At 41.4% G+C, this 16466-nt stretch overlaps 1 protein-coding gene across 5 annotated transcripts in view; it reads right to left on the bottom strand.

The window, feature by feature from the left end:
• LOC132819436 (echinoderm microtubule-associated protein-like 6) overlaps window positions 1-16466 on the bottom strand; it is a 512298-nt gene that overhangs the window by 301590 nt on the left and 194242 nt on the right. For all 5 annotated transcript variants that reach the window (XM_060830942.1, XM_060830941.1, XM_060830940.1 and 2 more), the window contains exon 13: window positions 1342-1460. In XM_060830942.1, coding sequence (XP_060686925.1) covers window positions 1342-1460 — 119 coding nt within the window. The remainder of the gene's footprint in view (window positions 1-1341; window positions 1461-16466) is intronic.

Below are 16466 nucleotides of genomic sequence, written 5' to 3'. Positions count from 1 at the left end.
GTCACAGCTTACAGCAACTGCTGAAGGAAAGAAAAACTGGTTTTCTTCAGGCTTTAAGTGACTTTTACTGCAGAGAACAGAGAGAGACCTCCTGAGACGTTAGAGGTTTGATGCCTTCTCACTATCTTGTTCATAATTTCAAGCTGTTCAGCTATCTGAGAACAAATCACACAGTTGCTGGCAGGCAGAAGGCCTTTGACATTGATAATTGGTCACTAGTCTACAGATAATTCAGATACTTGCTGCAAACAAATCTCCATTTGTAGATACCCCTTGGCTCTAAATCATTCACAAACTATACTCAAATTCTGAATGAATCACCAGCTGTGTAAATGGTGCTTACATTGAGTTTCAGGTTATCTACTTTTAAAACTGCGATAATCCATCAACAATCTTTGGTTTTTAAAAAAAGCTGTTTTCCTATTTCAGTTCACAAACAAAAATACAGAAAAATTAAAAGACGCTGTCTTTACAATATGAAGTTGATAGGACAGAAAATATAATTCCAGAATTCCACTCTATAGGGTATTCCAATCCCACTGCTGCAACTAGTACTGGAGATTGGAAAATAATCCCACATATGTCTATCCATGGAATGCCTAATGATGACTATAAAGAAAAGGATCTTTTTGGAGCATATAGGTAGAGATTAAAGGTTATCTCTAAGGGGAAAAAAAGAGCTTTTGAAACCCAAAGGATTAGCAGGAAATAGATCGGACAATTCCAGTGGAGATTAAGATCACTGTGGGTAGTGGAAGGTACTCTATCTACGATAATATCTATAATTCATGAGTGACTACAGTGGTGTTATGTGATAATTATCTCTATTATGAGGAGAAATCATAATCTGAATAGGATTTAGGGCCCAGATAAGGTATTTGCAGTTTGGCTGCACAGGCTCACAATCAACTCCTTAAGAGCAACTAAGATTGGGCAATAAATCTTCGAGTAAAAAATGAGGTCTGCAGATACTGGAGATCACAGCTGAAAATGTGTTGCTGGTCAAGGCACAGCAGGCCAGGCAGCATCTCAGGAATAGAGAATTCGACGTTTCGAGCATAAGCCCTTCATCAATTCCTGATGAAGGGCTTATGCTCGAAACGTCGAATTCTCTATTCCTGAGATGCTGCCTGGCCTGCTGTGCCTTGACCAGCAACACATTTTCAGTTGGGCAATAAATGCTTGTTTTGTCACTCAAACTCAGATCTCATGAACAAATTTTAACAATGCACTGGTTGGCTGTATTTTGTTGGTTGTCTGTGGCATGTCAAACAGTCACACCATTTCAAAACTTGTTATGCATTAAAAAATAAAGTTGAACAAAAATGTTTATAAAAGTACCCATGGACAAACTGTAGCTTCAAGCTTCCTTCAGGAGCTTTGTCTCTTTTTAGAGAAGCTGCTGCTTGCTTTTTCTCTTTGCTTTGCTGTTTGAGCTGAGGTAGATCTTCTTTATACACCTAAAAGTTAAAACAACATGTTACATTTCCACCCTACATAACAAACTTTTCAAAATAAATTTATATGAAGTATTAAGCACTTTAGGAGGCTAAAATTTCAAGTGATAGCAATCGATATTCATGCTGAGATCGTGCTATTATCTATTTTATGAGGGCTCACCATTTTTAAAACTTCATAAGCTTGCTGTAACTGATTTTGTAGGCTGTAAAACATGAAAGGTACTTGGAAATCTTCCTGTCCAAGCCCTGAAATATCACAGCCACCTTACAGTCCTGTTTGTAGGCCATTTATATAAAACTCCCAATGAGACCTGTTGCCAATGATGTCGGCCTATTAAAGATCAAAGTGTATATATTAGTCTTGGCTCAGCAGTAGTATTCTCAACTCTGAGTCAGAAAGATGTGGATTAGGTACCACTCCAGAGACTTGAGCAACAGTCGACCTGTCACCAGGAGGAAGGTTGAAAATTTTGTATATTTTAATGCAGTTAGCAGATTCTGATTTAACCTGTCTTGAAAGTTGTCTTGGGAAATCCAAAGGAAATTATGGCCAAACAGAGTAGTTGGCAATCCTCTACTGGATCAAAGATATAAAAACTAGCAATGGTGTAACATATCTCTGCCCCTTTCTGCAATGGTGGATTTGTAGCATAGATTAGGAAACCCCACCATTGTATCTCAATACACATTTACTCTTAATGGAGGATTTTGTTAACATTGTCTCTCAGCAGATAGATTTTTTAAAAAATTAACAAAATCCAAGATGTTACAGCTTCCTTGCCGTGGGAAGGCATTATCAGGGATGAAATAATTTCTTATGCAGTACATAAGAATAGACTTAGGAAAGAGAAATTGGCCTGGTTAGCACAACGGGGTCTGTCTCAATTAGACTCTCTTTACGCAATCTTTAAGTCTTCAGAAGTATATAAACAATGCATACCCCTACAGGCCGAGTATGATGTTGTAATGTCACAAGACACTATTGAGCTTTTATTTCACTCTAGGTCTAAATTTTATGAACAAGGACATAGAACTAGTAAATTGTTGGCACATCAGTTGCACCAAATGTCCTCATCTCAATTAATCTCACAATTAAGGCTAATTCAAGTGTCACGTCAGACTCATTAGAAATCAACAAGACTTTTAAGGAATTTTATATTTCACGTTATTCATCTGGATGTTCTTCTGCTTTTGATACCTTTTTTGATAAGATTAACAACAACCAATCACAGCAATAGAACTTGAGGCTGTAGCTCGATCACTACAAAGCGGTAAAAGTCCTGGAGCCAATGTTTTCCGGCTGTGGTTTATAAAACATTTTGGAAAAAGCTGGCTCTGCTTTTGGTAGATGTGTTTGTTGAAGCATTTAATGCTGGCTCGCTTCCTCAAACTTTAACTCAGGCATCAATTTATTTGCTTTCAAAGAAAAACAAAGATCCCTTATTGTGTGGTTCATGTCGTCCTATAATTCTGCTAAATGTCGATTTAAAATTATTGTTAAAGTTATTGGCCCAATATTTGGAAACCATCCATCCATCTATCATATCCTTGGATCAAACTGGATTTATTCGCAACAGTCACCCTTTTTTAATCGGGTATTTAACATTGTTACATTTCTTCCCCATCCACTCTTCCTGAGGTTTTAATATCTTTAGATGATGAAAAAGCCTTTGACAGAGTGGAATGGAATTTTCTTCTCTTTACTATGGAAAAATTTGGCTTTGGGGAAAAATTTATTTCTTGGATCAAACTACTCTATGCATCACCACTGGCCTCTGTTAGGACCAATAACATGAATTCTGATTATTTCCACCTTTATCATTCCATTAGAAAAGGTTGCCCTTTGAGTCCACTGCTGTTTGCCATTGTAATTGAACATCTGTCTATTGCTCCATGGACTCATCCTGATTTCAGAGTCATAGAGATGTACAGCATGGAAACAGACCCTTCGTTCTCTGGCATTAATAGAAATGATGTGGAGTTGAAGGTTCCACTCTATGCAGATGATCTTTTGCTACTTGTATCAACATATCTCTCTCCATTCCCAATGCACTTTCAGTTTAAAAATCTTTCGAGAGATAAACTGAATTTTAGCACAAGTGAGATATCTGCTATCAATAAACCTGCCAGGAAATACCCACTAGATAACTTACCATTTTAAATTGACAGATCTGGTTTTGTTTATCTTGGTGTTCAGGCGGCAGATACAATAAGCAATTTGTACAGGAAACTTTTTGAATCGATACTAGTACAAATTAAATGAGACTTCGACAATGGTTTCTCTTTAATTTGTCTGTTGCTGCCTGCTGACAGGAGTGGCAGCTGTGCCCATATAATATTCCTACATGAGGTAGTTATATCGCCATTCACGCAGCTTGATGCTACGTCACAGTCAGCTTTGCGCCGAACTAAGCGATGGTATGTCCCTGATCCGATGATTCAGATTGATAACATAGGACAGCCAAGAGGTATTCCTAATGAGTTTAAGGCCCGCAATAAGATTGCCGCAGGCTGGGAGGCTCTCATCCCAGTGATAGGGGTTAGTAAGAATGCTGAATAGATTAATTACATTTATCAATTATACTGACGATGCCCTTGTGGCCATGGGAGAACAATTGGATGTTACTACTGAAATGACATGGCAAAACAGACAGGCCTTAGACTGGATACTGGCAGAAAAGGCGGAGTTTGTGTGATGTTTGGGGAGCATTGCTGTACCTTTATACCTAACAACACTAGCCCTGGGAGATCTTTTATTAAAGCAATGGAAAAACTAAAGAATCTAAGACAGAAGCTAAAAGACAATGTGGGGTTTGGTCATCAGGCTTTTGATCGGCTGAATAACATATTAGGGTCTTGGGGAGCATAGTTTGTCAAGATTGGTCTTATTGTAAGTACGGTTTTGTTTGTTGTCACCTTCGTCTTTTGTTATGCTTTACCTTTTATTAAGTCCTTTTCAGTTCGCGTCACTACACGGCAATTTGTGATCATTTCAACTACCCCAGGAAGTACTTACTCCTCTGACAGAACCCCACTACTCTACTATTATGATCTAACAACCGCCATGGTGCAAGGAATATGTCCATGTGGGGATGTCAATGATACTTCTGAAGAAGATTGTGAGGGATCTTGGGTGTTTTTTCCTGTTCTGGTTATTGGAGGACAGGTTTTTGACCCAAGGGACCCCAGGAATGGAGGAAGTCTCAGACTCCAAATATTATTTAATCCGTGTTGGGACCTACATTGTTTATATTGGGCACAAGAGAGGCTGAGTTTATTGTCTTCTTTCTCTAGGTGAGAAAAGTAGGTCTCAAAGGGGAAAATATGGAAAATAAAGAACATGAAAGCATGGGAAGGGTTAAAGCACAAAGACCACTGGTAATCTGTGATCTGTGGAAGGCAGGATGGGATTAGAATAGTGGAATGCTCTTACACCAATTAGCAGAGAAAGGTTAAGGCTGAAAGGTCACTATGGCGAGAGATGAGATAACACAAGTAATAAAACAAGTTTCTCTGTTAAGTGTTATTATGACAGGATTGGGACAATAAATATTTGGGACATGACATTAAAATATCTAATTAATAGTTAGTAGAGTCAGCTTGAGACAGGAGACTATTGTAATAGATGGAATAGCTAAATATCTATCATGACAGGTTAGTCTGGAATAGAAGATCACTGTAGCAGAGTTAGCAATAAATATCTAACCGTGACATTAGAATAACATTAAGTAGAATGTACAACTAAAAAGATAATGGGAACTAACATCACTGATTTATTGTGTAGCTAGAATGAGGTACTTTGATTAATATAGTTGGACATGCTGATAAGCTAACAGAAACATGATAAAAAAAATATAAAAATCCATGAACCCTGAGGTTCATGGGCATTCGAGAATCTGTCTTCTGTGTCATGGTTTTTTTTGTTTGCAAATAAAAGACCTACTTCTTGAAGAACTCTCTGCGTCTCCTGGTGATTCTCTATATTTTCTCCACAACACGCCCTGTATAGCTGAAATATAAACTTTCAATTTTTACATTTGCCTTGCAATAAAAGTTTAATATTTGAGTTACTTTCCTAATTAGTTGCTGTATCTTCATGTTAACCTTTTGGAATCACGCACTCAGATACCCAGATCCTGCCAGGTCTCAGATTTCTGCAATTTGTCAAGGTGGGAAATCATTCTTATTTTGTTAGAATCACATATTCATGGATTATGAAAATCAGAAAATGGAAGATTCAGATATCGCTGGCTTGTAGAGAGATTTATTATATGATTGTTGGAACTCAACATGTTTATAAAAGTCAACTGACTTTGTGCAGAATGCAGGCCAAAGTGATGTTTGTGATGCTGTGGTAGCTACCTCTGGACCAATTTCCACCTGCTCTAGAGATTTATACAGTAACAGCATCTATGAACAGGTTGATTGAAAAAATATTTTTGAAAAAACATTTAAAATAAAGATAGCATATCATTTTTATAGTCTTAATTGCTAGACAAACTGACTGAGCTTTGGAAGAAGTTTTGTGTTTAAGGTTACCTACCAACATCATTTGGACTTGTGAGAAATCTTCCCAGTTCCGAAACAATTCATTCAACTGGGAAGTCACCTTGTTAATTGGGAAAATCATAAAAATGAGATTCTGAACATTGAGAGAAAAGATCTGATTTTCTTCCCAAGGTTTTACTGGTGAGTTGAGAATCTCACTACCGAGCAGGGAGGAACCCAATTGCTTCCACTGACACATTATCATTGCCTAATTTAGCTTCATTTATATATAGTTTGCTATTTTACCAGGTGGTGGTAGTCAGAGACAATTTTCAATATGAGACTCTGAGTGAAGTCCTGGCAGCTCCAGTTTAATGCTTGATTTTCTAGGCCTCTACCTTGGCCAGCAGACCCTACCACTTCAGGGTATGCTGCATAGGCAGAGGGCACCTGCATCCTTCAAACGAGGAAGCAGTCTCACTACATCAGCATACAACATTTCCATCTCACTTATAACACAGATCATCATGTCAATACTGCACCTTGGAGCACACTATCACCTTTCATTACAATGCTGCATGAGGCCACTTTGCACAGAGGTACAACCACACATTTCACACATCAGAACAGGTTATTGCACGTCAAGGCTATTGACTTGTTATCTTAGCACTGACCTACCTTGCACCTTATGGATGCTCACTCTATCATTACCTTGCATGCCTTTTTGCACACATCTACCTCATTCAGGACTCACAGCTTCACATACTTGTGTCTGTCGTGCCTTTTAGAGCGATGCCAGATATCTTGTCAAGTTTGCCAGCAGTGATCAGCCAAAGGGGTAAACATTTTGCTGTACAGCACTGTGAAATGTCAATGTCACACCTAAAATATGTGCCAAATACACTGAATGTGTTTCAACAAAATGTCCATATTATAAAGTATAAGGGGACAAATCCTCAGTCAAGTCAATGCGGGCTATTGTCAGTCAAGGGGTCCTGTCACAGTCAGTCAAGGAGATTGTTGAGTCTCAGTCAGAGCTTGAACTCTGTTAGTCAGTTGCATGAAAGATCAATGGAATTTAAAGTTGAGGCTAAACTCAGTTCATGAGAAAGTGAGGACTGCAGATGCTGGAGATCAGAGCTGAAAAATGTGTTGCTGGAAAAGCGCAGCAGGTCAGGCAGCATCCAAGGAGCAGGAGAATCAACGTTTCAGGCATAAGCCCTTCTTCAGGAATGAGGAGGGTGTGCCAAGCAGGCTAAGATAAAAGGTAGGGAGGAGGGACTTGGGGGAGGGGCGTTAGGAATGCAATAGATGGAAGGAGTTAAGGTGAGGATGGTAGGCTGGAGAGGGGGGTGGGGGCAGAGAGATCGGGAAGAAGATTGCAGGTCAAGGAGGCGGTGCTGAGTCCGAGGGTTAGGACTGAGATAAGGTGGGGGAGGGGAAATGAGAAAGCTGGAGAAATCTGCATTCATCCCTTGTGGTTGGAGGGTTCCTACGCGGAAGATGAGGTACTGTTCCTCCAGGCGTCGTGTTGCCATGGTCTGGTGGAGGAGGCTTAGGACCTGTATGTCCTTGGCGGAGTGAGAGGGGGACTTAAAGTGTTTAGCCACGGGGTGGTTGGGTTGGTGCGGGTGTCCCAGAAGTGTTCTCTGAAACATTCTGCAAGTAGGCGGCCTGTCTCTCCAAAGTAGAGGAGGCCACATCGGGTGCAGCGGATGCAGTAAATGATGTGCATGGAGGTGCAGATGAATTTGTGACAGATATGGAAGGATCCCTTTGGGGCCTTGGAGGGAAGTGAGGGGGGAGGTGTGGGCGCAAGTTTTGCATTTCTTGCGGTTGCAGGGGAAGATACCAGGAGTGGAGGTTGGGTTGGTGAGGGGTGTGGACCTGACGAGGGAGTCGTGGAGGGAGTGTTCTTTCCGGAACGCTGATAGGGGAGGGAAGGGAAATATATCCTTGATGGTGGGGTCTGTTTGGAGGTGGCGGAAATGACGAAGGATGATACGATGTATCTGGAGGTTGGTGGGGTGGTAGGTGAGGACCAGTGGGGTTCTGTCCTGGTGGCGATTGGAGGGGCGGGGCAGCGGGAAGTGGAGGAGATGTGGTGGAGAGCGTTGTTAACCACATCTGAGGGGAAATTGTGGTCTTTGAAGAAGGAGGCCATCTGGGTTGTTTGGTATTGGAATTGGTCCTCCTGGGAGCAGATGCGGCGGAGGCAAAAGAACACCTCTGGGACACCCGCACCGACCAACCCAATTGCCCTGTGGCTGAACACTTTAATTCCCCCTCCCACTCCGCCAAGGACATGCAGGTCCTTGGCCTCCTCCATCGCCAGACCATGGCAACACGCCTAGAGGAACAGCGCCTCATCTTCCGCCTAGGAACCCTCCAACCACAAGTGATGAATGCAGATTTCTCCAGCTTTCTCCTTTCCCCTCCCCCCACCTTATCTCAGTCCCAACCCTCAGACTCAGCGCTACCATCTTGACCTGCAATCTTCTTCCCGATCTCTCCGCCCCCACCCCTTCTCCAGCCTATCCCCCCCACCTTAACCTCTTTCCACCTATTGCATTCCTAACGCCCCTCCCCCAAGTCCCTCCTCCTTACCTTTTATCTTAGCCTGCTTGGCACACCCTCCTCATTCCTGAAGAAGGGCTTATGCCCGAAACGTCGAATCTCCTGCTCCTTGGATGCTGCCTGACCTGCTGCGTTTTTCCAGCAAGACATTTTTCAGCTAAAATCAATTCAGCCATGATCATACGAAATAATGGAGCAGGCTCAACGAGCCAAGTGGCCTACTCTTGCTCCCTGTTTATATGGTGTCCAGGACTGGAAACTAAATGCTCAAGTATATTCGAAATTTGGGAAGGACAGACAAGAAAGAAAAAGAGGTGGAGTTGCACTGATAATAGGGATGGGATCAGTACATTCGGAAGGGAGGAACTCAGATTGGAAGAACAATGTGTGGAATCTATTTGAGTGAAGCTAAGAACAGCAAAGTGAAGCAGACATTGGTTGGAATTACTTACAAGTGACAAACTGTAATTGTAGTGTGGGACATGGTATTAATCAAGAAATGAAAGAAACATGCCACATACTTCATGACAGTTCATTAACCTGTGTATTGACTGGGTAAATCAATTGTGCACTAAAGCTATGGATGGATAATCTTTAAAGAACTGTTATATGACTTAGAGCAACTATACATTTCTTCAAAATGCAAAATCTCAAAGGAGGTCAATCAAACATGACTCACAAAAGAAGTTCAGAATTGCATAAGATTAAAAGAAAAAGACATAAATTATATATATGAATATATACATATTATTGCCAGAAATGTCAGTAAAACTGATGATTAGGAGGTTTTTAGAATACAGCAAAGGAAAATGAAGAAACTGATAAGGAAAAGGAGATAAAATATGATGGCAATAAAGCAAAAAATAAAAAGAAAGCTTCTACAGTTATGTAAAAAAATGTTGGGTTACAACAGAAGTGGTCCATTACAGACACGGTCAGGAGAATTTATACTGAGCAATACAGAAATGAAAGAAAACTGAATGATTATATTTTGCTTGCTTTCAGCATAGGAAGATGCAAAAAATCTAGAGAAACAAAGATCCAAGTGACTACGGAGAATGAGGAGTTGAACATAATTAATAAGAAGACTGCACAGGAGAAATTAATGGTGCCGAAAGTTGATTAGTCCGCAGAACCTGATATTCTACATCCCAGAGGTTAGAGGAAGGTGGCTATGAAGATAATTGAGGCATTGGTGATTATCTTTCAAAATTCTATAGATTCTGGAATGTTTCCTGCAGACTGGCAGGTAACAATAGTTACCCCACAATGTTAAAAATGAGCAAGAGACAAAACAGGGAACTACAGATCCGATAGCCTCACACCAATAGCAGCAAAATTGCACGAATCTGTTATAAAGGGTTTGATAAATTTGGATAAAATTGACTTGATTCGGCATAGTCAACATGGATTTGGGAAAGAGAAATCTTGTTTGACGAACTTGTTTAAATTTCTTTGAAGATGTTACTAAGTATATTGATAAAGGACAGCCAAAGTCTTTTAATAAAGTCCCATTCAAGAAGCTGGTTAGAAAAATTAAAACACATGGGATTGGATGTAATGTATTGGCACGGATTAATGATTAGCTAACAGATAGAAAGAGAGAGTAGGAATAAATGAGTCATTCTTGTGTTGGCAGGTTGTCTCTGGTGACATTCTTCATGGACTAGCATTTGGGTTGCAGTTGGTCACAATATTTATCAATGATTTGGAGTGTAATACTACCAATTTTGTGGATGATACAATGTCAAGTAAGAGAACTCTGAGGAATATTTAAAGTGGCTTCAGGGGGATTTGGACAAGCTTAGAGAATGGATAAAAAATATGATAGATGGAACATAACGTGGAAATATGTGAGGTTATCCACTTTGGAGAAAGAACAGATGTGCAGAGTATTTTTTAAATGGTAAAAAGCGAGGAAATGTACATATATAAAGCAGTCTTGGTGTACTTGATAAGTCACTGAAGGCTAATAGGCAGATGCAACAAGCTATAAAGAAGGCGACTGCAATGCTAGCCCTTATTACAGGAAGACTGGAGTACAGGAGTGGTAATGTCTTACTTCAATTGTACAGGAGCTTGGTTAGACTGCACCTGGAATAAAGTGTGCAGCTGAGGTCTCCCCATCACAGAAAAGATAACATCGCCATGGAAAAAGTGAAATGAAAGTTAATCAAACATTTCCCCAGAATGGCTGGACTGTCCTATGAACAGAGATAGAGTTAACATGGCCTGTATTCTCTGAAGATTTTGAAGAATGAGAGGTGATCTCATTGAAACTTATAAAATGCTGAATAGTGTTGATGCAGATATAATATTTCCCTTGGGATCAAGAACCGGAGGGAGAATTTGAAAATCCAGGGATACCACTTAGGTCTGAGCTGAGGGGAAATATTTTTTACTGTAAGGCTTGTGGACCTTTGGAGGTCTCTCCCGGAGAGGTCTGTGGGTGCTCAATCTTTGGTTTTTTTTTAAGGCAGATACATTTCTTTTTATCAATAGAAAATTATGGAAATGGGGTGGGTAAAGGCATTGAAATGTTTTCATCAGCCACAATCATGTTAAATGGTAATGCAGGGTCAACAAGCTGAAGGACCAGCTCCCATTGCTGTGTACCTATTCCCTCCCACTGTGCATACTGTGAAGAGCCATCCCTAGTTGGCAGCATTTGACCTGGTGTACAGCTGGGCTTTAAATATAGCACTGAGGGCATTAATACGAGATGGTCCCAGTAGCAATGAGTACTTCTGCCAATGGGTGAGTGTACGATTGTGTGAGCACAGTACCTTTGAGCAGCAGACGATTGCATAAGATAACTCAGTCAAGATCATGGACACAAACTCTCTTTGAAATGGCCTGAAATTGACAGTTAGCTGTCTACTGGTAAAATTTAGCTTTTGATTTCTGTTTTGCCACAGACATGACAGTTGGAAAAGAATTTCCTAGCTGAAAAGTGGCAGTTAAAAAGCTGCTGGCAATTGTGGATAGGTTTACAAGGTAGCAGTCTTGTAACTCTCTCTCTCGCTCTACAGGTAAAGGAACTCTTAAAGAAAACCAGCTGAAGAGATATCTCACCAGAGTATTTGTGAATCCCAAAAGTTTTAAATATCAGGTTCCCAACTATTCATCGTTGAAATTAAAATCTGGTCTGAAGATCTTCCATTGTTTTGTGACCAACAGCAATTGGATTTTATTGTCAGGGACTTTAAGGAAATTTGAGGAGTCAATCTATTCTGCATTTGAATCCTTGACCAACAAGCGCACTTTCCATTTCCACTGAGACAATGCGGTTTTAAGACCACCTCCCCTTCCTAGCTTACTTCTAGCAAACATAAAATCTCCAGAGAACAAGATGGACAAACTCAGATCAAGGCTCAGCTTCCAACATGAATTGCAGGACTGCTGCGCACTCTGCTTCACAGAAACCTGGCTCAACTCATCTATTCCTGACTGCACACTTCAGGATGATGGTTTTTGTATCCATCGTATGGACCGCACATCAACCTCGGGTAAGACAAAAGGGTGGAGGGGTTTGCTTTTTAATCAACAACTTGTGGTGCATGGACATTGCAATCCTGGGCAGCCATTGCTCCCCAAACCTTGAACTCCTCACCATCAAATGCCGCCCCTTCTATTTACCACAGGAATTTACCGCTGCTATACTAACTGCTGTGTACATATCACCACAAGCAAATGTTGAGGAAGCTCTTGATGTGCTGTACTCCACCACGAACACCCTGAAGACAGAAAACCTCGAGGCTTTGTTTGTTGTATGGCGACTTCAATCAAGTCAATCTAAGGAAGACGTTGTCCAAGTACCACCAGAACATTACCTGCTCCAGCAGGAGCCCGAACATTTTAGACCACTGCTACATCACTGTGAAGAATGCCTACCACTCCATCCACCACCCTCATTTCGGGAGCACCGTTCACAATGCCGTGCTTCTTCTCCTGGCTTACAGGCAAGACCTCCTCGCAGATACAAGTGCAGCGCTGGTCAGAGGAGACAGAGGATTAACTCCTGTGCTGTCTAGAATCGGTTGATTGGGCCATGTTAAAACTGTCCGCAGGTATCTTGGACGAGTACGTCACCACCATCACAGATTCTGTCAGCAAGTGTGTGCAGGACTGCATACTGAGGGAATCAATCCATGTGTTCCCCAACAGGAAACCCTGGTTTTTCTATCCATCGTATGGACCGCACAGCATCCTCGGGTAAGACAAAAGGGTGGAGGGGTTTGCTTTTTAATCAACAACTTGTGGTGCATGGACATTGCAATCCTGGGCAGCCATTGCTCCCCAAGATTGGGGGAGCAAGAAGATTGGCCATGTTAAAACTGTCCACAGGTATCTTGGACGAGTACGTCACTACCATCACAGACTCTGTCAGCAAGTGTGTGCAGGACTGCATATTGAGGGAATCAATCCATGTGTTCCCCAACAGGAAACCCTAGATGAATCAGGACATACAGAACGTGCTAAAAACCAGGCGTGAGGCCTTCAGATCAGGAGACCCACTCAAATATAAGTAATCCAAGTATGACCTTCTCAGAGCCATTAAGACAGTCAAGGACCAAAACCAATCCAAGCTAGAGACCCAGACAGACACCCGGCAACTATGGCAAGGACTGAATGTCATCACAGGTCCTAAAAAATACAGTGCGAAATAGCAAATGATGACACATCCCTCCCAGATCATCTCAAAGCCTTCTATGCTCACTTTGAGCAGAATTTAGGTGGAAAGGTAACACCTATTCCAACAAATCCTGACGAACCTCTCCCAAAAGTCACTGCATCAGAGGTCAGATCAGTTTTCTTTCATGTGAATCCAAGGAAAGCAATGGGATCAGACAGTGTTCCAGGCCGTGCACTCAGAGCATGTGCAGATCAACTGGCAGAGGTCTTCTCAAACATTTTCAACCTCTCCCTGTAGCAGGCCACTATCCCTGCCTGTTTTAAAAGTGCCAACATCATCCCTGTGCCTAAGAAGGCTCATGCAGCATGTCTCAATGATGAAGCCCAGTGGCCCTAACTTCGGTGATCATGAAGTTCTTTGAAAGGCTGGTCATGGCATTAATCAACTACAGCCTCCCCACTACTCTTGACACATTCCAATTTGTCTATTGGACCAACAGATCCACCTCGGATGCCATATCACTTGTCCTTCACTCCTCCTTAGAACATCTTGACACCAAGAACTGCTATGTAAGAATCCTACTTATTGACTACAGTTCAGCCTTCAACGCTATTATCGCCTCGAGACTGATTACTAAACTCAGTGATCTCAGACTAAGCGCCACTGTCTGCAACTGGATCCTCAGTTTCTTGACCCACAGGCCACTTTCAGTGAAGATTGGGGACAATATTTCATCCTCACTAACACTCAACACTGGAGCCCCCCAGGAATGCGTACTCAGCCCCCTACTGTACTCACTAAATACCCATGACTGTGTTGCCAAATACCAAATTAATGCCATTTACAAGTTCGCTGATGACACCACTATAGTCGGTCGTATCTCAGATAGCGATGAACCAGACTACAGACAGGAGTTGGAAGACCTGGAAAAACGGTGCACTGAGAACAACCTAGCTCTCAATGCCAGCAAAACCAAGGAACTCATCATTGACTTTCGGTGGGATATTAATCATGCCCCACCCACCTGCACCCCTCCCTCCAACACATTAACAGCACAGAGGTGGAACAATTGGAGAGTGTCAAGCTCCTGGGAGTGGTCATCCACAATAAGCTTTCTTGAATTCTTCATGTGGACGCACTGGTTACAAAGGCCCAACATCTCTTCTTCCTCAGGCAGCTGAGGATATTTGGCATGACAATGAATATCCTTGTTGACTTTTATAGGTGCGCCAGCAAGAGCATTCTGTCTGGATGTATCACTACCTGGTATGGGAACTGTACCATTCAAGATTGGAGATGGTTATAGAGTGTGGTGAACTAGGCCTGGACAATCACAAAGGCCAACCTCCAATCGACAGACTATCTACCAGGCCCGCTGTCAAGGAAAAGCCACCAACATTCTCAAAGATCCATCCCACCCTGGCAATGCTTTTCTACAACCTCTACTATTGTGGGGAAGGTACAGAAGCCTGAACACACACAAGCCGATTTCATAACAGTTTCTGACCTACTGTTGTTAGAATACTGAATGGACTCACAAACTCTTAACATTCACGTGTACCTGTGTTTTTGTTTTTGCCGCTGTTACCTATTATTTACTTATACTTAACTCTGTGATCTGCCTGTATTGCTCACAAAGCAAAGCTTTTCACTGTGCCTCGGTACACATGACAATAAATTTAATTCAATTCAATTTTGTCTATTTTTTCCCATCCATAATAACCTGCAGAGCTATGTCACCTTGTCTTGTCCATATATGAATGTGTATGTCATAAAGTCAGAGATGTACAGCATGGAAACAGACCCTTCGGTCCAACCCGTCCATGCCAACCAGATATCACAACCCAATCTAGTCCCACCTGCCAGCACCCGGCCCATATCCCTTCAAATCCTTCCTATTCATTACCCAGTCAAAATGCCTCTTAAATGTTGCAATTGTACCAACCTCCACCACTTCCTCTGGTAGCTCATTCCATACATGTACCACCCTCTGTGCGAAAAAGTTGCCCCTTAAGTCTCTTTTATATCTTTCCCCTCTCACCCTAAACCTATGCCCTCTAGTTCTGGACTCACCAACCCCAGGGAAAAGACTTTGTCTGTTTACTCGATTCATGTCCCTCATAATTTTGTAAACCTCTATAAGGTCACCCCTCAGCCTCCGACGCTCCAGGGAAAACAGCCCCAGCCTGTTCAGCCTCTCCCTATAGGGATAAAAGGGAATTTAGTTTAATTCTGCATCGTAGCATAGTTAATAATCATTTTTGCCACTAATTGGAAGAATGTATTTTGCCTTTAATAAACATGGTATTTTTGGGTTTATTGAAGAAGACTGGTGGAAGTCCCTTTTGGTCCAGAATAGAAAATTAAATTGATCATTTTGGTTATTAAGACGTTCACATTTCTAATGTCACCAGTGGTTTGGTGGGCTTGATTTACATGGAATTCCTGTCAGAGTTGTAACAATTACTCTTGCCAAAATGGACAATTTCATATTTTCCCACATTATATTTTGTCAGATCTTTGCCAAATCACCTAATCTATCTATTTTCTTTTGTATCCTCATGTTCTCTTCACAACTTACTTTCCTAACTTAACTTTGTGTAATCAGTAAATTTAGCAAGTAAAACTTCAGTCCTGTCATCCAAATAAATTGTGAAGACTTGAGACTCTAGCACTGATCTTTGTGGGTTACCAGGCAACAACCTGAAAGTGATTCATTTTTGCAGCATCAGTTTTGTTTTAGCTAGCCAATCCCTTATTCATGCCAGTAGGTTGCTCCCTACACCATGAGCAATGATGTAATACAACTTTAATAACATACACCAACTTTCTGCAATAAACTTTGATGTGTTACCGTATTAAATGCCTTCTGAAAATCTAAGCATAGTACATTTACTAGTTCCCCATTATGCATAAAAGCTAAGCCTGTCAGTCAGGCTGATTTCATAGAAATAGAATCATTGAATGTTACATGATAGGAAAGCTTTTGGCCTACTATGGTTCAATAAACTGGCAAGAGCCAGCCAGCTCAATCCCATTTTACTGCAACTTGTCCATTGTTATACAGGTTTCTATACTTCAAGGTCCTGTCCAAGTATTTTGTAAGTGTTTTCTGCCTTCCAGACAGTGAGTTCCAGGTTTCCACCCTCAGGGTGAAAAATATTTTCCTCAAACTCCCTCTAAACAGCTAGAGACTGTTCTGCAATAACGCATGTTTCATTATTGCGAATTGGCTATAAGATAATTGATGAATTGTGGACATTGTTTGGAGAATGCAAACTTTCTATTCGACAGGTATAGCGATC

Source organism: Hemiscyllium ocellatum, chromosome 10 (genome assembly GCF_020745735.1).
Source record: "Hemiscyllium ocellatum isolate sHemOce1 chromosome 10, sHemOce1.pat.X.cur, whole genome shotgun sequence".
Classification (NCBI taxonomy): domain Eukaryota; kingdom Metazoa; phylum Chordata; class Chondrichthyes; order Orectolobiformes; family Hemiscylliidae; genus Hemiscyllium; species Hemiscyllium ocellatum.
This window is presented reverse-complemented; position numbering and strand designations above follow the sequence as displayed.